This window comes from Sinohyriopsis cumingii, chromosome 18, assembly GCF_028554795.1.
Source record: "Sinohyriopsis cumingii isolate HCF-2022 chromosome 18, ASM2855479v2, whole genome shotgun sequence".
In the NCBI taxonomy this organism is placed as follows: domain Eukaryota; kingdom Metazoa; phylum Mollusca; class Bivalvia; order Unionida; family Unionidae; genus Sinohyriopsis; species Sinohyriopsis cumingii.
The window spans coordinates 36,069,235-36,094,144 of record NC_142978.1 but is presented as its reverse complement, the minus strand read 5'-3'; the positions used below and the strand labels follow the sequence as shown (position 1 = coordinate 36,094,144).

Below are 24,910 nucleotides of genomic sequence, written 5' to 3'. Positions count from 1 at the left end.
TTAATGGGCTGTTCTATTTCATGTTAATTATAATAGCTTGGTCAATTTCATGTTAATTATAATAGGTTCATATATTTTATGTTGATTATGTAACGAGCACACAGTATCTATTTTTACCTTAATAATATTGGTTCTATTATTTTTTATGTCACTTGTACAATAACAAGTTCTATCATTTTATACAGAGTACTTATTACAACTTGTGTGGTTAGCATCAGGAGGTCCTTGAGGTGAAGGAAACCAGAAAATCCAATGGAAGCCACTGGCCTTAAAGAACAAGTTCCAAAACCAAAAGGGAATTACCTAGTGTTAGACAATTATTCAAAGTAGGTGGAGCTTTTTTCTATCTTAACATTTCAAACAAGCTGCGAAAAATATACCACCAATTTGCTGATCTCATGGTGTATATATACTTGAATATAAGTCGAGTCCAACTGCAAACAACACAGACCCTGATCTGCAGTTGCTGGAATATCAAGATCCATGTTGTTTGTTCTACTGATTACTCATTACAAACTGCACAGACCTAGTTATGACGGTATATTATCTGATGGCATGTTTGGGTCTGTGCTTTTTGCATTTAGGCTCGACTTTTGAGCAAATATATCTTTGTTAGCCCTAGACTGTAAGTAAAAACTGAAGTGTAATTAATTCACCTGTAAATCATTGTTTCAGATAATACTTTAAATCAAACAGCCCAACTGGAAAGGAAAACCTTTCTTACACAAAAACCAAGTTTACACTTAACCTTGGTGAAGTCTGCACCAACCCCTTTAAAATGGGGTCATAACCTTTAAATTGGCAGCCAATAATGCTTGAAAGAGGAGATAAAACCCAGGAATGTTGAGGTACAAAGTGAAAATATCACCTGACAGGGTCTGAACAAAAACTTAAGGTCCACAACTGCATAAACATAGAGTTATAAGCATGGTGGTCATTTTCAAATAAAAAACATTTTTTCTTTGCATGAAATTTGTTGAAACTTACATCATCCACATCATTTGAGGATGTTCTTTTGCCAGCACTGGATGCACGTTCACTTGCCTCATTTCTCTCTGTTACAAACGCCCTGTCATCACTATAAAATAAATATGTATGAAAACAAATGTAAAAATGCCAAAAAATATCTTTGGATAAAACAGTCAAACCTGTCAATAGTGGCCAGCCATGGGAAATTCCCAAACAGGCCTTCATAGATATAATGACCTCTGCATGCAAACTTGGTTTTATAAATTATTGTTAATAGTAGTAGAAGCAGTAGCAGCAGATTTATTATTATTATCAACATTATTATTAATATTATTATTTTTATCATTATTATTAACATTATTTATGTTCCATACATGATCACTGTATCCTGCTAATTTTAATCCATCCGATAAATTAAATCATCGAGTCTTAAAAAACATCACTGATGTGAGTTTGTTTTGTGCACCTTGACAAAGCTCAAATGTCACTTATTAACGGACAGTTTCCATATGACGTGTGAAACAGAGAAAGCCAACTTGTAAACCTGTCCACATTTCAAAAGGTATCTGGATTAACAAGTTGCTCAATTTGCCAAAATCAAAAGTCACTCAGCTTATGCAAGAGGCCATTGATGAATAGGGAATGAAAAGAAGCCTTAATGAAAGTAACTCAAGAACTGAAACTTTGCCAACCTTTTATATACAATTTTTATCAAATATTGAATGACCCCAGACCCTAATGAAAAGGGAATAACTCATATCTCTCCTCAATGATTAACCTTTATAAGCTGAGACAGTTTTAATTCAGGCAAATAAACAAAGCTATTTAATTATACATGACACACTGGCACAAATGCCAACTCCCAGCAAACAAACTATTGAACTATTTCAACCCTTTTACCTAATGATAAAAACCATCTCATTCCTCGAATCTGACAAATTGACACGTTTGAGTTACAATGACAGTGTTACTGGAGTATGGTGAGTACAAGTGAGATAAGAAATGTTTACACATTGATTTGCATAATATGCTTTTATCTCAACAATACCACGAAGCAAAAGTTTAGTTAACATACACTGAGCCAACACTGACAATATTCTCCACTACTACTCAAAGCAGAGAGACACCCTTATTTGGGAAGTGTAAATACATGGCCAGTGACCACAGAAAGCAGGTCATCATTATATACATGATATCTGTACAGGACATTTGCCAGGCAAACTTTCAATGGCATTTAAAATAGGTGACCACTATATGGAGGTGACCATTTGGACAAGTTTGATTGCACAAAACTGTTGTGCTTGTTTACATTTCATTACATGGCTGCATTTTTAAATGGAACCTTTAACACATTATTGAATACATTATAACGGGGATATTCCCAAAAACAAACTAAAGCAGCCAGCCCAGGTTGGCCATGACAGGTATCAAGCATACAACCCTTGGATTATGAGCCTAACGCTTAGTTATTGAGCTTCCAAGCAATCAAATGGAAACTTTGTAAACCTACGTACTGTCAAAACTTCTGAATAGTGATGCAGGCAGGATAAAAAACACACAGATTTTGTGTCAAAAATGGGTTTTAAATATAAATTCACTGACCACATTTGTCTGAAATAGTCACTTAGTTCTTAAAACATGCAGATTTTGGTTGGAATTTAAAATAAAAACCAAATGAAAAATAACATTATAAATATATTTCAAAATTCATGGAAACTATTTCCACTTTAAGACTGCATTGTAACAAAAAAAATAACTTCAAAACAAAACAAAATCCAATAGAAGCTTCTGAAAAATTAAAAATAAACCTATGTAACCTACTTTAAACAAGAAGTCATTACATTACTGTGTGATGTATTTCTTGTTGTTGCTCAAAACACAATCTAATGATATCATGCAATTGTTCCCAAGAGCAATATCTTCTTTTTTCTGTGTGAAATTTTGTGCCTGTTACTGTCCATAATGTACCCTTCTTCAAGGTGCTACTGTAAACTTTGATACAAATAATTCTTGTGCCTGGCACTGTCCATAATGTACCCTTCTTCAAAGTGCTACTGTAAACTTTGATACAAGTAATTCTTGTGCCTGGCACTGTCCATAATGTACCCTTCTTCAAGGTGCTACTGTAAACTTTGATACAAGTAATTCTTGTGCCTGGTACTGTCCATAATGTACCCTTCTTCAAGGTGCTACTGTAAACTTTGATACAAGTAATTCTTGTGCCTGGCACTGTCCATAATGTACCCTTCTTCAAGGTGCTACTGTAAACTTTGATACAAGTAATTCTTGTGCCTGGTACTGTCCATAATGTACCCTTCTTCAAGGTGCTACTGTAAACTTTGATACAAGTAATTCTTGTGCCTGGCACTGTCCATAATGTACCCTTCTTCAAGGTGCTACTGTAAACTTTGATACAAGTAATTTTTGTGCCTGGCACTGTCCATGATGCACCTTTCTTCCAAGTGTTACTTCAAACTTTGGTATAGAAAGTCATATGTTAAAAGTGCCTTTAAAACCTACAAACCAGCACCAAAAAATTCTGAACTGTCACTTCTAAGAATTACTTTCCTTGTCCTCTTTCATCCTGAATCATAAATAGCTGATTAGACGCTGTTTACAGATTTTCTGATTTATCGACTGACACTGAGATTAGACGCTGTTTACAAATTTTCTGATCTATGGACTGACACTGATACAACAAATATTATAAACCCTAAGACAGTCAAAATTAGCAAATAATTACTTACAAGTGAACAAATTTCATATGCATATAGATAACTGTTATTTCACTAGATTGCTACAGATCTGTGATTACTCACTGTAGTAAAGCCAGCAGAAGAGGAATACCACCAGTCTGTCTTATATCTTTACTGATATCCGGGTCCTCACACAGCTGAACCAGGCACCACACTATATGCCAGAGCAGGTTCACATTATCACTGTGAAGTTGACTGATAAGACAAAAACAATACATATATCACATGAACAAAATATTCAACGTATATTAGTACTTTTTTTTTTACAACTCCGTTAGTGACATTTTAGCTGATGTGGCTCTGATTATATGGCATCAAAATTAAAGTTTTGTCTGTGCAGTACAATGTAATTGCCTTTAACAAAATTCTATCTGTGCAGTATAATACAACTTTCTTTATCAAGACTGTCTGTACTGTGTAATGCTATTGCCTTTAACAAGACTGTCTGTACTGTGTAATGCTATTGCCTTTAACAAGACTGTCTGTACTGTGTAATGCTATTGCCTTTAACAAGACTGTATGAGTAGTATAATGCAACTTTCTTTATCAAGACTGTACTGTGTAATGCTATTGCCTTTAACAAGACTGTCTGTACTGTGTAATGCTATTGCCTTTAACAAGTCTGTCTGTACTGTGTAATGCTATTGCCTTGAACAAGACTGTAGGAGTAGTATAATGCAATTGCCTTTAACAAAACCCTGGAAAATGTTCAACATATCAACAGAATTTTTGATGTTGCTAACAATATTATAACACTGTCAATGATGAGACTGGATCAATCAAAAACTTAACTCTTCAATGATGGTGTATATAAAGCCTGGGTATACATAAATATGACTCCATGTGAGCAAATTCAAAAAATCTTGAAGAAAATAAAAATGTTGAAAAATCTGAACAATGGATTTATCTGCAATTCTCCTATAAAATACGGCAATAAATTACCTCGCCATTAACTGTTCCAAATTCTGAAGAGTATGAAGCATTTTGTAATTAACAAGTTTGTAAATATGATCAAATTGCTGTCATGACTTAATTTAATTAAATTAGGCTAGTTGCTATATATGATGTATACATCTCTCCCTCTCCCTTTCAGTTCATACCTAAGTAAAATTGGAATTCCATCATGAGCTTTGACCATCTCTCGACTATGGACATCTTGACATAAAAGCCGCAGCAAATTGGCAGCCAATCTGAAACAGAAAACAAAATTCCATTATGTATAAAGTATGGAATGTAACAAAATGTACAAGATCCCTGATTAGCAGCAAAATACTATTTAATTTTTCTGTTAAGCAATGTATAAATTTTATTCTGACTAGGTATATTTTAGAATAAACTTTTCTAATATCTAAAATGATCTTATTTTTGTAATTATACAAAACTGTAACATCGCAAACAATGATGCATCTTTGAATCTCTAATAATCATATATCAATTACTTGAATTGCTTTCTAAATTGTTTTAAATGAATTATGTTTGTAATAATACTCTTGCTAACTGCTGCTTCAAACGCAGCATTTGCCCATGCATAATATACAAAAACTGTGAATGGCATACACCTGTATATGTCACTGTGAATGGCATACAGCCAGATCTGTCACTGTGAACAGCATAAACACAGATCTGTCATTGCAAATGGCATATACCCAGATATCATAATTGTGAATGGCATCCTTCCATTTCTGTCACTGTGAATGGCATATACCCAGATCTATCATTGTGGCAAACACCAAAATCAGTCATTGTAAATATTTGTCCTACCATTGTGACTTGCATCCACTTGTATCTTTCACTGTGAATGTCATATACCATTGTGAACAGCATACATATAGATATCATAGTGAATAGTATATACCTAGATCTGTCCTTGTGAATGGCATATATGCATATCTGTCACTGTGAATGACACAAACCCACATCTGTCACTGTAAATGGCATATAGCCACATCTGTCACTCAATGGAATACACCCCAAACTGTTCTTGTAAATGACATATAGCCAGATCTGCCACTATGAATGGCATATACCCATACCTGTCATTGTGAGTGACATCTCAAAATGTCCTTGTGAATGACATGTAGCCAGATCTGTCACTGTGAATGGCATATACACAGATCTCTCATTGTGGGTGACATACACCCAAAACTGTCCTTGTAAATGATGTATATCCAGATCTGTCACTGTGAATGGCATATATCCAGATCTGTCATTGTGAGTGACATACACCCCAAATTGTCCTTGTAAATGACATATATCCAGATCTGTCACTGTGAATGGCATATATCCAGATCTGTAATTGTGAGCGACATACACCCCAAATTGTCCTTGTGACTGACATGTAGCCAGATCTGTCACTGTGAATGGCATATACAAAGATCTGTCATTGTGAGTGACATACACCCCAAATTGTCCTTGTAAATGACATATATCCAGATCTGTCACTGTGAATGACATATATCCAGATCTGTAATTGTGAGTGACATACACCCCAAATTGTCCTTGTGAATGACATGTAGCCAGATCTGTCACTGTGAATGGCATATACACAGATCTGTAATTGTGAGTGACATACACCCCAAATTGTCCTTGTGAATGACATGTAGCCAGATCTGTCACTGTGAATGGCATATACACAGATCTCTCATTGTGGGTGACATACACCCCAAACTGTCCTTGTAAATGACGTATATCCAGATCTGTCACTGTGAATGGCATATATCCAGATCTGTAATTGTGAGTGACATACACCCCAAATTGTCCTTGTAAATGACATATATCCAGATCTGTCACTGTGAATGGCATATATCCAGATCTGTAATTGTGAGTGACATACATCTCAAAATGTCCTTGTGAATGACATGTAGCCAGATCTGTCACTGTGAATGGCATATACACAGATCTGTCACTGTTTCAAAATCTACCTTTAATGAAATTGTTTTATGGCTGTATTTATAAATAATCAGCTCACAAAATTTCTGGCAAATTTTTACTCTAAGTTGAAATGCTTTATGAAATCTCAGCTCAAATTTTTTAAGCTAACTATTGGTAAACTAAAGCAAAGCATTTGCGAAACCTGCATTAAGAAACCACCATTTATATTGAGATACTGACCTTCAGTCTGATTATATATAAATTTTACTGAGTGGAACAATTTTGCTTTGAGAATATATACAATGTGAAAAATGTTTCATTAAAACCAAGGTTCTATGAAGACTGATAAATCAGCCCTCACCCACACCCCCTGTGTTGATAGTGATGGATGATTTGAGGGTCTGATGTCACTTGTTCATTAAAAGTCAAATGTTGCATTGATATTCAAAATGGTCACAGGATGTAGAGAAGTGTTATTCCATGTGGATTTACCCTCGAACTGTCTGTCAGTATCAACACAGGTTGGGGGGGGGTTGCTTTATCAGACTAGGTTCTATGCTGATACTCAAAACCGCATGCAGAACAGCGTAAACCTGATCTGCACCTAAAATGTATGGCAAAAGATTAGAGTCAGTGCTGTTTCTAACTGAATATAAAATACAAAAATACTGTACATTTTACCATTGTCCAGATTATTTCATGGTATCACAGACATCTCATACGGGACCACTCTCTTACGACCATCATTTTAAATCTCAATAAACACTGATTTTGACTAACAAACTTGTGATTAATTGATGGTAATAAATAAATAAGGGATAAATCAAGGAAATCAATATTTTCAATTTAAGTGTGAAAGAAAACTCACTTTTTTGAGAGGCTGTCATATTCCTGCACAATTCTAAGCAAGAATTCAATGCAATTCAATTCACCAATCACAAGTCGAGGTTTAGCACTGAAACAGTAACAGAGATATTATTATTATTGTTATCATTAATTATTATTATTATTATTATTATTATTATTATTAGATAATAGTAACTTACTTTTCAAAAGATAACTTAAGTTTTGTATCCACTTCCTGCAGATTGTACCCTTATCTTCATCTCACTAAACAAAAGCACAATATTTCATGTCTATTTTTAAATATTTAAAATTTTAAAGATTTCAGCATTTCCATGCAACAACTATCATATCCATTTCCACTCTAAGTTAACAGCTTTGTTAATGTTAATCCTGCACCATTAACTTGCAACTCTAAACATATCTTGACTAGCTTCGTCCCGATGCAGGCTGCGTGCAGGAAATGCCTGTTTTTGAGAATATAAGAAGGGATGAACACCACAGAAATGACATACAAATTTAGTTTATTTATCAAAAACACTGATGTGCCCAAAAAAATACTTCAATCAACAAAATATCAAAATTATTTTGATTAATATGCCTTGGGATTAGCAAAGCTGTTCAATATGAGTAGAAACAGGCATGATAGCATTTGCACTGATGTATAAAAGGCTGGTTTACAAATTCTAAATATTTTTGAAAGAAATGAATAATTTTCATCCAAATTATAGTAATACTAACTGCACCTTAAGTAGTCACAGGTACATAGGGATACAAGCCATGAACAGCACCTGAGAAAACTACAGAAAATTTTTAATAAATATTAAAAATGAAGAAAATAATTGTTCTGGCAGTTGAGGCTTCAATTTTGCCTAAAATACAGAACATGATGCTATTCAAACAAAAACTTCAGGTAAAATTATAAGCAAATGGTCCATCAGTTGGTCAAAAGTTGACACCTCTGACCAATCTATGATTATTTCAATTAATTACCACATGACCGTTAATTATTTTATTTTTCTTCCCTTTATAGTCAGTAATTTTTTGTTCTCACCTCTGTGCAAGACTGATGAGAGCATGAAGAGAACAGTGTAGCACGATCACATCTGTAGCCGATAGCAACAATACAAGTGCCTACAATGGAAAAAGGATAAATAATACAATCCATGTACTTCTAGTTTGTTATGAAAGGTTAAAAAATAATTCAGCATCTTTGCAGAGTGAAGACTTGACAAATCTCTATGGAAGAAATTTTATTCAGCAATCTAAAGAACAATGGAATGGCTGTTGACAATTTTTCAGATTACTTAAGGCACACACTCAGAAGACTTGAAATGGATTACGCTTGCTATCAAAAACCCTCCAGAATGTAGACAGGAAAGCGGATGTGATCTAGTAATCTGTCTGACTCATCACAGGGAATATCAGATAACTGTGAGAACATTGGTAAAATATGCTAATCTCTGGCCATTGATGTAGGACACAGTTTTTACTGTTACACCTCATATTGATACCACTGTGATACACTAACATCCAAGCATAAATTGTAACTGGTGTCATTGTGATACTCTCAGATAAATTGTAATACTGATGTCATTGTGATACAATAAAATTCTAGTATAAATTGAATTAATGATGTAATTCTGATACATTAAAATGCTAATATATATTGTAATATTAATTTTGCTGCAAGATCCAAGTATAATATTTGATATTAGTGTGGCACATTAAAATTAAAGCATAAACTGTAATCATGATATCACTGTGACACATTAAAATTCAAGTATAACTGTCAGCAAACCTAGCCTAATAATTTACCCTGGAACATTGTATCTCTTTCTTTTAAAAATTGTCTCAAATCCTAGTACTAGCATTCACAAGAAATGAAAAAATGGTTGTAGTACGACTAAAAGTTAAGTCAAAGAAATACAGTATCTATAATTACAACAAAATATCAATCATGTATAATCAGTTCATTAATCACTGCCAGCATAATACATGTAGATATATGTGTTTAGAAGTAAAAAATGAAGCATTATGGAACATTATCCAGACCATATGTATATGAATTACTCTTATTGACAACCATGCATATTTGAAACAAGAGGCCCAAGTGTGCCTGATATCAATCACCCGGCTTACATGACTTAACAAATGACCATTACACCAATCATGCAGTCTTACACAACCCCAATAAACTAATAATCTCCCAGACCAGATATCATGTTGATTTTACATGGTTTGCTATCTTTTATCCGGGATAACTTATTTTAAAGATAATGGCATTATTAATACACAGTCTCTTTTCATAATTGACAAACTTTTCTAAGATCTTGATGATATAATTACCAAACTGGTCTTATGACCAAGCAATCTAAATAATAACATCCAAAAATTCCACATGGAAACTGAAGAAAAAAAATGAAAAGATATTTCCATCTATTTTTCTCTGCAAAAACAGCTGAAATAGCATTTAATATCTGCCAATAATTACATTTATTATGGTATATGTACTTGTAATTCTTAATTATTACTTGCTGAATAATTATTCAGTTGAATTGCCTATAGGCAACTCCTTTCTTCTCACTACATTTAAATGTTATTTTCAGTCCTTCAAAACATCAAAGTTAGAATTTATGTGCGATAAATCTAACTATTTACCTGATTAAATCTAACAAGGAGATTTATGGCACATCATGACAATAGGACTACAGTACTTAGGTAGAACACAGTGAAATTATAATATTTCTCCCATGAGGAGCCAAGAAGGCAAACTCCATAGAATTCAATGAAAACAAAAACATTTTGCTAGAACTTGTTAAAGTGGGGACGATCGTATCTTATCATATGCATTGGCTTATCATTGATGAAATATGGTATCTAACATTCATGTCTATTTGCACGCAAACCTTTTTCAGTTACTTATGACAGTAGAATTCAATAAGAGATTATCAGTAATTCATGCTTCATATGGCTATATTTTACACTATGATTGTAAGGTGAATAATAGTAATATATAAGGTAAACACACAACTTACTGTAATATGATAGCTACATTCAATTCAGCTTTACTAATTAACAAGAACCTCATGATGATCAACAAAACCAATGATCAACATACATGATAACGGTAGAGCTATTCCAGCTAAGTTTTCAAGAGGACTGGACTTGTAATCCAGGAGTTATGGGTTCAATACCCATCAAGACCAGCCTAAGTTGGCTGCTTTAGTGTGTCAATGGAAGAGACACTTAGCTCCCATTTTCTCAGCCAATAATGAGTTAAAAACGCCATGAAAATGAGAACAGTCATCATAAAGGTCCAGGAACCAACATACTGTATTTGCTTGCTTGCAATATCATCCGAGTGCAATATAAATATATATATGGCATATATATTTATATCTATCTAGTGACCTCCAATTACACAACATATACATAGGAAATTTGCTAACTCCTGTGACTGTTAGGACAGGTTTATAGAGAGAGAGAGATAAGTAGATGAATAGGTAGGTGCATAATTGAATAGGTAGGTACACTGGTTAATAGCTAAGTAACAGACAGACTCTGATCTGCTGTCACATACTGCAATGGTAAATTATCATCAATGCTGTTTTAATTACTTATTAAAGCAAGCCAACAGTATACTGACCATGGCTAAATATGGAAATTAGTTGTGAGGCCTGAGATTATGTTACATATTTGTACAGGATTTGATTTCAGGTATTGTTTTATGCAGGTAATGAATATCCACAAAATTAAATCCACTGTGCAATATACCATTGAATACTGGTTGCTAATGTAAATAGTGTGACCCTATAAAAAATTTCTTTCAACAAAATTCACAGTAAAGTTTATCCCCAACCACAGAAATTTATCCTCATGAATATTTCTGATTTTAAGATAGTAATGAAAGATTGTATAGATAAGCCAATTTGCCAATGAAATATAACGATATAAGCAACATCGTATACATCAGATACTTCCATCAACATTACACTTCCACACAAGCTGATAAGGTAATCAATAAAACTATTGATAAACAGCTCTCATTATTCAAGTACATTCAAACAACCCTCAAGTACACCTTATTAAAGAGAGGAAGAGAAGATAACTGTATTAACAATGCACCTGACTAGGAATCAATTCTGTGCAGATGTGCAAAGGCTATCAGTTACACATAACATTATTGCCATTTTTCCTATTTATATCACAGAGAACAAAAAATGTTATTCAAAGACAGAGACAGAGATCATGAAAATTCATTTGAGAACTATTCTATATGGTAAACAATACACATGGTACCAAAATTAGAATCAATAATAATGTATCTTTGATGTTACTGACCGTTTGGCTTTGTTTAAAAATATGGGTCTCCAACAAATGTCAATTTAGCATCATTTGTACATGACTTTTTAATTCTTTACAGCTATATATTGCTGTGGCAATACATTCAAAATTCACGACCTCTGAGGTATAAAATTAAAACCAAATTTGTACTGTGATAAAATGACCTAATTTACTGTGTATACCACTGACACTTGACTAAAAAGACAATAGCATCAAATGAATGATAAATATTCTTGTAAAAAGAAACAGATATATGGCCGATTGCAAAGAAAGCCCTTCTGAGGCAAGCAAACAAGTTGAAACCCATTTCTAACATAAATAATGTATTTCACAATTTTGGCCAATCCTAGTGATTGATGAATAGTCCATAAACTGGACCAAAATAAAGATCAGGACTATATTTATTTATTACAAAATTAGGTATCAATTACAGTAACTACATAAAGGAGTGACTAAACATAATTAGTTTCACAAAAGGTCTTATTAAACTCATCAGTGTATGAATACATTGACAAAAACCACACAATAATCCATCAAGAGAGTTTAAGTGCAAAGATTAGAAAGAAAACATTCAAAACTTCTCAACAAAATAAAATACCATATGTACTCACTTATTATGTCTAGTCTAACTGCAAACTGTACATATCAAGATTTGCTGTCGTATGCCAACATATCCAGGTCTACCACAAAATTATGCAATGGCAGATCAAGGTCTATCCATTTTGTTAGGAGTAATCATTAGAACAAACATTACAGACCATGATCTACCACGTCAGCATTATGTTGATCCATGTTGTTTGAAATAGGCTTAATTTAAAAGCAACTATTAACTGTACAGTTCTACAAAACAGTGCCACAATTCACACTGACTAAAACTATTTTAACTTGAAATGTTGTGTCCTAAATTAAATTAGAGACACACAAATTACAATAGTTTAGCATTATGAAGATTACATACTATCAGGTTCAGTACTAAGTGTTAAAAACCTTTAGAATTTTTTCTTAAAACTTATTGAAATCAAACAAAACTTCTATCTGAACAGGTTTTATTTTAAAGGAAGAATTCAAAAATTTTGGAGAAAAAAATGAAACGATCTTCATTTGAAAATTAAAGTGCCAAATATTATTTTAACAAAAATAATTTCTGATCGTGTAGATCATTTGTTATATTTAAAGGTTTATTACAATGAAGTATATTCAGTGATAAGTATCTTTAACAAAAGTCCAAGCAAACTCATTTTATACTTTGATCATACGACCCAGAGAATATTTTTAAAAAAGATTTTTAAAGGAGTTTTAAAACTCTAACACCATCAAGCGCTAATACAAACTTTCAAGGATTTTTCTTTTTCTTTATGGAACAGGAACTTTCTCCATATGTTACCTGTCTATCCATGTATAAACATTAAAACAACTGAAGAATTTTTTACTAAACCAAATGGATGCTACTCCATCTTCCATGTAATGTGACATTTGATTAATCCGATGTTGTACACCCTCATGCGGTTTGGGAAAAAGGCATTTTCAAGGCAACCCCTCAAATTCAACGATACTTTAAGGTTGTATAAACCATGATAGGTACTTTGCAATATGGGATAGCAGTTGTAACTTAATAAATAATAGACATTAATTCTAGAAAAATAGAAAGAATTGCAGCAGTCACGAGTCTTCACAATTTCAGTAACCTTTACAGATGTGTCACTGGCTAAAAAAAACTAATTCTTCATAATTTTAACCTGTATTCCTGATATCATATCAATGATGTTTATGTGATGCTGAGTTAATTTTCTCACCAATTAATCAATCTGGGATCAATAGTGTTCATTTGGCATGAGTAGCTCTAACTAAATCAATACAACTTATTGCATTTGGGTGTCAATATGTTTTGACAAACAATGCAGAGTTTGCCCAATATTACTGTTGACAGTAGAACAGCATCATAAATAACTACCTTCAAACACAATCAATATGTTCATCAATAGAGATGGTGAAGCATTCAACATCAATAAGGGACTAAAGCTATCTTCACACACAAAAGAGCTTTAAATTACTTCATTTTAATAAAAACATAGCTTTATGGGACTCCCACAATTTCCACCCACACATACAAAGGGTTATGGATGTGAACAGTGGCATATTGAATCTAAGAACGTGAATAATATAAAGCTTTGTGTACAAGAATTCAGACAATGGCCATCAGAGATAAATATCTTGCTTGTGGGAACTGGCCTTTGTGGAACCAAAGAATTGTGTATAGCAAATCATTAATTTAGATAAATAAGTCACTATTAAAAATACTTCACACATGAACACTTCAATATTTAACCATCAGGAAAACATTTGAAAAACATTTTTCATTACATGGTACACTGTATATAATTTTTTGAATTTGTCTTCAATAAACATTAACAGAATGCAAGAGTAACAATTAAAACTAGATTTCAAGGAAATATTAATATATGTTTATGCTAGCAATTTATTTATTTATTTATTTAATTTATTTTTATATTTATCAATAGTTTTAATTTAATTATTTATTTATTTAAAACCATTTTATTTTTCTAATGTATGTTCTATGATTGGTGTAACACAGTCAATCATGCAAAGCACATAGTTCATGGGACTGCCCTAATATGCAGGTAATATTTAGTAATCTGGACATGCTTCTATACTACAATAATGCAAGTGTAGATAATTTGTATTCTTTTGTTTCACAGATAAATGTCATACAAATGGGTCTCTAATGTATGACAAAATCCATCTTGTATACACTATGGAAAAACAAATGAAAAATTGTACATAGAAAGGAGAAAGATGATTCAGTTTACTATAAAAACAATAAGAGTGTGTGTGTGTGATTTGGACTTTTAACGTAGCTTTAACAATTTTTCAGTCATATTGCTATGACGTCTGCAGTGTGACTGTTTATAGTGATGTCTAGCACTGAGGCATCATGCCGCAGACATGTAGCATGATGTCCCACCCAGGTACATTATCCTGACACCAGGCCGACCAGTCCTAACACTAACCTCTTAATGCTGAGTGCCAAGCAAGACAGCTGTTAGTACCATTTTTGTAAGTCTTTGGTATGACTCGGATGGGGATCAAACCCACGAACTCCCGCATCCGAGGCAGATGCTCTAACCACTAGGCCACTGGAGTGGTAAAACAATAAGAACATTAGAGAAACCTTTATGTTTGTTGTTTAAACTAGGTGACTGTGTTACCAAGTTAGTAAGATAAACCATACCTACTGTATGAAATTTACACCTCTGCACAAAATCAAAAGTGTTAAACAAATGAAATGTATAATTTTGGCAAGAAATCCAAAGGTAATCCTATAAGTCATTAACACCATTGTATTATTCACTTGATTAAACAAAGATAGTAACTAGAAACATTCATGAGACACTGACATAAAGTCACGATCCTACTTTCTGACCTTGAAGAACTTTCTATTTAAGAAATCTGAGCTTGCAATTATCTTCTGTGGCAAGGTTTTCATAGACAATGCTCTTGTCAAATGAATGTATAACATGACGCAAGTACTTCTTTATTTGAGCTTTCCTACTATACCAAGACACAATTATCTAATACTGGTACAAAATGTTACAACAAAAACTGTTTCAAAAGTATGCATGCATTAAGTATGTGAGGGCAGAAATGGGGACTACCTCTTAATTAAAAGAATTACCTTTATTTTATGCTGGGCTGTGAATTACTGGATGTTCTGAGGGAAATAATCTTGATGATTCAGTCTTAAGTACAAAAAAATGTATACTTTCTCACTGCCCATCAACAGACACTGATAACATTACGACCAAGAAATTGGAACTGATTCTTACATGTTTGCATAGTAGAGTGGTAAGTATGGCCGCTTCACATCAAAGATGAACCAAGTTCAAATCCAGCAACTGCTGAGATCACATGGGATCCATTACAAAATCTGCTACTTAAATCTTTCATTGCTGGCTAATATGTTTGAGCACAAAATAAACAAGAAAATTTGCTTGCTATGAGTGAATATATATCATCTTGTGGGCAGGAAAAATTAAGTATCTTAACTTGCATTGTTGCCACTTGTGGAAATACTGTTTTTCATCCACTTGATTAAATATATCTGTTTTTCACTCATTTCAAGTAAATATCCTCTCTCAATCCATCTGGAGGTGATTCTTTCATTTTGAATATTGGAGTGTCCTTCAAACTGGAGACTGTTCTTGATAAACCATCAAAGTGAACAAATGAAGTTTGGAAAAATATTACTGGTGTTGGTGTATACAAAATCTTGTGAAAGCACACATCACAGCAAGCTAATTAGAGTTTTTATTTGGGTTTTTTATTGCCTGTTTTTGTTATTTTGGCAGAGTTATAAATAAGCCCATGTTTTAAAATGCAGAGTTGTCAAAAAATTCAATATCTGAATTCTTATCATCATGCATCAATGATTGAGGAATTACATTAGTATAGTATTACATTAGTATAGTATTACATTAGTATAGTATTACATTAGTATGGTATTACACTCAATGCCAGGCTCCAATATGTTCAAGTGTTAGATAAAACAAAGAGACCAGGACCTGCATGTCAAGCCCATGATCAAAACACTGCTGTAAAACTTAAGACCTTGACCACCAAGGTAACATATATGAGTCTGCATATTGCATAATGAATTGTCGTAGATACATAATGACTATCTGATCTGAATCCATTGAGGAGTCTAGGAAATGAAGAAAATGAAAACAACAAACTTAGAGAAAAACTTTAACACATATTCTCTCTCAGTGTAGTCTTGACCTCAGAGGAAATGGGGAAAGCCAGTAAGTCATGGAATGAATTGCTTGATTTTCATAATGATTCATTCCAAGAATGATGAGAATCTATGATGGGGATTAGGAATTATATCAAAATGAAAAACTCTAACCAAAACCTGAATTGTTGATGACAATATTGTCTCCATCACCGATGCTGTCAGACAAGACACTGCTATGTGCTGCTTCCCATTAACATTGGCTCAAAAAACATGACGTTTTTGGTGGTCAGTCAGAAAGTATTCCTTTTTAACTAATTGTGGAGTCAATCTGAATAATCTAAATGGTCCAAAGTAACCAGTCCAATTAAATAAAAGATGGGTGGTCTCTGAAAAACTGTCATTCTACCCCTCCCCCCCTCCTATTTATACAAATTACTTAATTTTCTATGAATTCTCAAGCTTTTTTCACTTTAATGACCAGACCATGTTATCATCTGACAAGGCCAGACTATGTCATAATCTGACAAGGTCAGACTAAGCCATTATATGACAAGGTCAGATTATGCCATCATATGACAAGGCCAGATTATGCCATTGTATGACAAAGCCAGACTAATTATGCAAAGGCTAGCCTATAAGGCTGCCCATTTCAAAATATCAGACTAGGATATTATCTCTCAAAACCACACTATGCCATCATCTCACCCATCATGCATGTGTGTGTGTGTCTGTGCATGCATGCATGTATGTATATATGTATGTATGTATGCATGTTATGTGTGTGTGTATGTATGTATGTATGTATGCATCTATGTATGTATGTATGTATGTATGTATGTATGTATGTATGTATGTCTGTCTGAGTATGTATGTACGTACATATGTATGTATGTATGTATGTATGTATGTATGTATGCATTGGGTTTAACAGCATATCAGCTATATAGCACTATGTAAATTTAGGCATCCAAAGATAAAGGTAACAATGGGTAAAATCCATGAAATACAAAGTCAAATTTTGGATACAAGCTTCACTCTTTAAAAAAGTTCTCAACTGGAACAAACTATGGAAAATAAATAGCTAACTAATAAAGACGCTTTACACTTGCCTTATGAACGCCACAAGCAATCAACCATTCTCTTTGTTCAACAACACTAGAGAGTTTTTGGAATATATCTGAAAAGCAATAAGATAAAAAAAACTTAACTTTTTACCAATAATGAATTATAATGTATATCTGGCATTTACCTGAAATTGTAGAATGTCTGGTTTATAATACAAATGCAAATATTGCAATTTTATTTACAAAGTTGTAATTCCTGCAAATAAAAAATATATAATGGAGTGTTATTTTTCATGGTTGTGTCTGAAAGCAATTCATAAATCATGAGTAGTACAATAATGCATTTTTGTTACAGATTTTGGTCAAAGTATTGTAAACCCCCCCCCCCCATGTATTTTTCTTTGCATCACACACATATATGCAACCCCACAAAGAAACCCATGATTTTAATTAATGAATATTACTGACAGATACCAATGCAAGTAAATAGGTATTTGGGGTAGAAGACCACAAGCAAAGATCTTTGACTACAAATCTGCTCTTATGACCATGGGCTTAGTCAAATACCTTTTCCTGTTTTTATTCATGAGATGCAATCACCTTTTTTCGAGCCATCCTAGATACAGTTCTGATGGACCCTAACACAGCTGTCTTTTTTCAACTGTGGGAGTTGCAGCTGCTAATAATTCTAGAATGGCTACAAGGAATGGAAATTTTCCACCAATCTTTTGCATTTGTGCCACCTCTGACTTTGACAAGTCTAACGACACTGATGTGATCTTTTATTTGACTGCATTAAACTAAGTTGTGTTTGGGTCAACCGTACAGGGATAATTCCAGTTAAATTTCCCAGTCAATGTTTCAATGAGACATCACAAAATCATTTCATATTGCCATCATTATGTTCACAAGCTTCTTTGGGCTTAGGTAAACCTTAACTTAGTGCCAGGACACGATCATTTGAAAATGTAACAGATTTAATTACTACCATGCGTTATGATTCTACAAGTTTTTGATAGGTGTGTCAAGGTCACTCATTTGGCCACCAGTGCCCTCCAACAACAGACACTTATTGGCGAGGATCACAGCAATGGATCTGTAATTGGGAATTGTGGTGAGATCAACTACATCAGTAATACATGCATGAAAGTGCATGACAACCATGGACTAACTGAATAGGTCCAGGTCTTCCAACAAAAAGTAATAAATCAGATACAACATCTGAAAGTTGTGCAGTGAAATCTGCAGAACCTGACTGTCAATGTTTTCATGTATGACCATTGTCTGTCAAACTAAGCAAAATTTCTTCAGTGAGTTCCTGATGACCATTTAACCACAAAGAAACATCAGATATTCCTATGTCATTACACTATGGGTCTGACTGTTATTAGCCCAAGTTGAATCTTGTAAGATCACATACCGGTGTTTTGGTGTGTTATGGCCATGCTGGGTACTTATTTACCTGGTAAACTGCCCCTCAGCAGTAATGTCTTTTTTTAAAATCTGTTGTGAAACAACAGTGTTGACGTGGTTCTAGACAGCATAAATGATGGTTCTGTGGTCAGCAAAAAGATTAGCGCAGGCATCCACTATGTAAATGATGTCAACACAACTTAACCAGCGGTAAGGCCTGCTGTGTGTTAAACTGCAACAGCACTGTTACCCTAATGGGTTAACATGGCTGCGTTTGGCCCCCCAATAAAGCTTGTAAATATCTCTGCAAAACATGAAAATTTGATAGAAGGGAATCGTCTATGAAATTGTAATCGACAAAGCATAAAAGCAATGGTTAAAATTAGTATTTACACTTTGCATAGAGAAAACACCAGCAGCATGTCTAGCAAGCATACGAAGGGTACAGCCAAGTGTGGACTCATGCATGCATATGAAAATATCGGGGTCTTTACCGGTTATATATGAAAGTGATAATCCATCAGATTTCTTTAATTTACTGATATGCGCCTGTGAGAAGTTCAACAATGTGCCAGTAGGAACCACCATATGATGAAAACAAAAACAAGTTATTCACAGTGAATCACCCAAATGGCTGTAATCAAATATTAATCTATGTGAGGACTGCACAATGCCATTAGTGCAACCTTTAGTGTACAGGAGTGCGGTATTGTCCCACAGTGATTGGTGTAGAAAAAGTCACATACAATTCTAATTTCGTTGATGAGATTGTTATCATCAAGGTAACACTTGGTGCTGTGTTTGCAATAACACGATGCATCACAGCATTGATTTCGTGAAGAATCACCCCAGAAATGATTATATACATCATCGACATCATCAAAACGTTCATGCATCAATGCAGAAAATGGCCCTAGGTCCAAGATATTACTAGTGAGCAAATGCTGACACATCAATGCAGCCTCATCAATGACTTCTGGTGTATAGTTATCTCTGTGAACCCACGCGACAATTGTTTCCAATCTGCAAGGCTGTGAGGGTCCATGATTCTACAATGACATCTTTTTTCTTTGGCTTTCTGTGGTAGCTAATATAAATGTTTTTGCTCCAATAGCAGGTGTTCCGGTGATTTGTGTTGCTGTTTTTGGAATTCTGGGTCCTGCTGCATATATGCAGGGTCTTGTGGAAATGGTACACATTTCTGGGCTTGGAATGCCTCATCAAATACCTGTCATTGTTTCACAAGCTGCCTGTTCATTGCTTCTTGTTTTCTTAACAATTCTTGTTCCCATATGCATGTCTTTGTTCCACTAGCAGTCTGCTCTTTGCCTCTTACTCTCTTAGCCTTTCATTTTGTTGTTCCTGTGTGGGTGACAAGTTTTTGTTTATCTGGGGTGCTACATGTCTTTGGTCTATTTCTTCTTGTTGTTCCTGTGTGAGTGATACATGTTTTCATTTCTCTGGGGTGCTACATGTCTTTGGTCTATTTCTTTTTGTTGTTCCTGCAGCTTTGTGAGTGATACATGTTTTCGTTTCTCTGGGGTGCTACATGTCTTTGGTTCATTTCATTTTGTTGTTCCTGTGTGAGTGATACATGTTTTCATTTCTCTGGGGTGCTACATGTCTTTGGTCTATTTCTTTTTGTTGTTCCTGTGTGAGTGACATGTTTTCATTTCTCTGGGGTACTACATGTCTTTGGTCTATTTCGTTTTGTTGTTCCTGTGTGAGTGACATGTTTTAGTTTCTCTGGGGTGCTGCATGTCTTTGTTCTTGTATTCTTCATACCTTTAACCATTCTTGCTGTTCTTTCTACGTGGGTACACATGGTTTGGCTCATATAAGATTTGCCCATGCAGACACAGGTAAATTTTTGCATGCGAGTGCTGATATTTGGGGCAATGTGTGTCTTTGTTCCATTTCATTCCAAGTGGGTGCCACAGGTCATTATATGGGTGATACACTTTGTTCTTCCCATGTTTCCTTCTTGACAGGCATGGAAAATTCATACAATGGTCCAGGTTCATATAAAGGCAGCGGTTCATTTGATGGTCCAAGTTCACATTGACATATACATGGTCATTTTCTTTTGTTATCTACTACTTGTCTGTATTAGGGGGTCCTGAAGGCTGAATCACAGTACATAGGTCTGTATTAAGAAGTTTGCCACTTTATTGTATTGTGACTTTTGTCATGTGTCAACAGCATTTCAAATTTGTGCTCTTTTCAAATGAAACTGACAAAATCTGACTGTCAGAGTATGCAATAGGTATACATTATTTGACTCATTTTGTTATTTGAAATAAAACTGTATATAAGATCTATAATTATTTACCTAGCTAAAACAAGACAAATGTTAACATGAAATATTAAGATCAGAACAGCTTTAATAAAGATTTATTATGTTATTGGAGGCTTAAACACCCTTCCACAAAAAAAGTATAATTATATAAATATTAGAGGACAAACTGCTAATATGCATATTCTTCATAAAACAAATAAACTAAATACTTGTAGTTTAAACCATATTTTTGTATGTATTCAAAGCATGCAAAAGTTTCATTTTATGCATTTAGTCCAATGTTGCAATGTTTCTTTCAATGTTTATACAGTCCATGTTTTATTGTGGCAACTCGATTAACATGAACTACACAACAGTTATAAGTTCTTGACATTTTGTGCAGGTTTACAATTATAGTACTCAAACACATTGTGAACAGTTATCAAAGAGAGCCATCTAATCAAGTGCACCTTCAGCTGGTCTTTGTCACCAAGCCAATGACTTGTCAAAGTCTCATGTGATACACATCAAGATGGTCACAACTCCATCTGGTATCGTTGCCTTTTTGGTGTTAACAACATATGTTATCCCAAACATTTTAAAAGTATAAATTGTTTCTAACTGGGAAGTAGAATATCCAGGTCTTCAAAATTTGATCATGAGTTCTGTCAATCTAGAGAATCTCTCTTCTAAGACCCATGACTAATAAATACTGGTGATGCTTGTTATACACAAACTTGATTTAAGCACTTTCATTTTAATGTCATTTATAATGAAGAAATGACATTCAATTTGCATCAATATGCTCGGTTTTAAACCATCACTATGTTGTGAGTCATGTACAGCTGACATACATATTATAATAATTTATTTTAAAATTATGCATAAATAATCATTACTTGAAAATTTAGAGGTATAATTTGCCCATGAACTTCCTTAATTTACAAGTATCATATACAAAAAATTCTTTCAATTTTCAGTAATAATTTTTTATTTATGCCATAACCTCTGGAGTGCATCTATGGCATAAATTGAGGTTCAACTGTACATTTATAACACTACATATTATGCAGCATATAGTTAAGAAGAAGTCCCTATCTATGGCATAAACTGAGCTTCAACTATACATTTATAACACTATACATCTAATGCAGCATATAGTTAAGAAGAAGTCCCTATCTATGGCATAAATTGAGCTTCAACTGTACATTTATAACACTATAAATCTAATGCAGCATATAGTTAAGAAGTCCCTATCTATGGCATAAACTGAGCTTCAACTATACATTTATAACACTATACATCTAATGCAGCATATAGTTAAGAAGAAGTCCCTATCTATAGCATAAATTGAGCTTCAACTGTATATTTATAACACTATAAATCTAATGCAGCAATATAGTTAAGAAGAAGCCCCTATCTATGGCATAAACTGAGCTTCAACTGTACATTTATAACACTATACATCTAATGCAGCATATAGTTAAGAAGTCCCTATCTATGGCATAAACTAAGCTTCAACTGTACATTTATAACACTATAAATCTAATGCAGCATATAGTTAAGAAGTCCCTATCTATGACAAACTGGGCTTCAACTGTACATTTATAACACTATAAATCTAATGCAGCAATATAGTTAAGAAGTCCCTATCTATGACAAAAACTGGGCTTCAACTGTACATTTATAACACTATACATCTAATGCAGCATATAGTTAAGAAGAAGTCCCTATACTCTAAAGAGATAAGATATATATCTACATGTCTTTGCTAGGTATCTGGAAATGTTTGGGTCAACAATGGCTATAAAGTAATTTTTGGGATGAAATGAAAACAAAATGCACAACTTACTTGTCATTTCTTTCAGAATATCAACCACAAATGGTCCATCTCCATGAAATAAATAACTGTCTGTGGCTCTGCCGAATTGCTGAAATTGTAATAATATGTATGGTACTGAGACTTGACAATTTATTTAAAAGGAATAATGAGAACGAAATGTCAGTAACAAAATTATTTCTTGTGCACATCTTAATACAAACCTAGTATAAAAGTTACATCCAATGATGATCTAAAAATGTTGATTACAATGTAAGTGATGAGAATATAACAGATATAAAAAGCCTTATCTGTGAACTTAACTGTTTTTAATCATTATAAATGGTTTGTATCATTTACCAAAAGCTTTTATCATGTACCATCAATCTGGATCACTTACCATCACTTTTTATCATTCACCATTACTTCTATTTTTACAAGTCATAGAATCAATCATTTCATAAACATCACAGATTTTTTTATATCACTTTAAAATGTACTGAATTTACAAGGTGAACAAATCCACAAAGATCATCAAGTTGTGACCCTATCTAAAGTACCTTTATAATGTATGAAGTACAAATCACTCTACCTATACTTCTAACTGTTTTGAACAAACATTTTAAATTTGCAATTATAATCAAATATTGTATAATTTACAATGAATTCACTAAATTTAAGAGCAAAAATATGTCACTTACTTCAGATAAAACTTTGACACATCCAAGATCAAAAAAGTGTTTTTGGTGTGTAGAGTCTCGCATTAAAATACGAAGACACATTAAGACCCGTAAAATGTTTTCTGGAGGTGCCCAGTTTACCCAATCACTGCAAAGAAAAAAGTCTTTATTAGATCAAATAATATACAATGTTAAATATTCTTATGTTTTAACTTGATATGCACCCATCCATCTGTCACAGGGGTCTCCTTGTACGGGGGCATTATCTCTGTTTACAAAGTCACAGAGGCTGAGAGGTACCTTGATTATTTCTAGTATCACGTTTAGCTGTCATGTTTCACATATCATATCTAGTATCACATTTATCTGTCATGTTTCACATATCATATCTAGTATCACATTTATCTGTCATGTTTCACATATCATATTGATGATACTTGACAACAAAAAATATTAAATCCAATCTGCAACCATAGTGATGGTGCATAAAAGGAAAAAGGAGGAGTTCAAAAGTCATGGTTAAATTTTAAAGGTGTTTATAACCTAACTTTGAAAAAGAACTAAATTATTGTGATTGTATGTGGTACATTTTTCATGATGTTTTTGTTTTGATGTATTACTGAACAGACACTATATTTACTTGCTTGTAAGTTGACCCAAATTGCAAACAATACATATCATGCTCAGCCGGAGCATAATGTATCTGCAGATCAGGGTCTACATTGTTTGTACAGATTACTCCTAACGAACTGCACAGACCCAGATCTGATGGGACATTATGCCACCAAAGATCTGGGTCTTTGCAGTTTGCAACTGAACCTGTCTTTTAAACAAGTACATACAGTACATAAACTTGTCATTAAGTGCAAAGGTAATTGGAGTGAAACATGTTGGCCATGAACTGTGACACCAGGGTAGTTGACCCAGACTGATGTGACAGTAGGATTTGAACCCACAGCCAATTCAGTCATAAGTCCATCAAGCTACCAGATGAACCACAGCGACTCCTCTTCTTGAGGATGAGCAGATGACAAAAAAGAGAATATTTTATCATCTGAAAACAGTGCAATGGCAATTTATAAAAATGGCAATTTATTGCAATTTTGGTGACACTACT

General features: G+C 33.7%; 1 protein-coding gene across 1 annotated transcript in view; it reads right to left on the bottom strand.

The window, feature by feature from the left end:
- Positions 1-24,910, bottom strand: part of LOC149776399 (serine/threonine-protein kinase Nek10-like) — a 130,873-nt gene that overhangs the window by 50,492 nt on the left and 55,471 nt on the right. Inside the window, exons 6-13 of the mRNA XM_089940776.1 lie at positions 23,815-23,941; positions 23,147-23,225; positions 17,649-17,716; positions 8,494-8,573; positions 7,465-7,551; positions 4,826-4,915; positions 3,789-3,920; positions 988-1,078 (exon numbers count right to left, since the gene is read on the bottom strand). Coding sequence (XP_089796902.1) covers positions 988-1,078; positions 3,789-3,920; positions 4,826-4,915; positions 7,465-7,551; positions 8,494-8,573; positions 17,649-17,716; positions 23,147-23,225; positions 23,815-23,941 — 754 coding nt within the window. The remainder of the gene's footprint in view (positions 1-987; positions 1,079-3,788; positions 3,921-4,825; positions 4,916-7,464; positions 7,552-8,493; positions 8,574-17,648; positions 17,717-23,146; positions 23,226-23,814; positions 23,942-24,910) is intronic.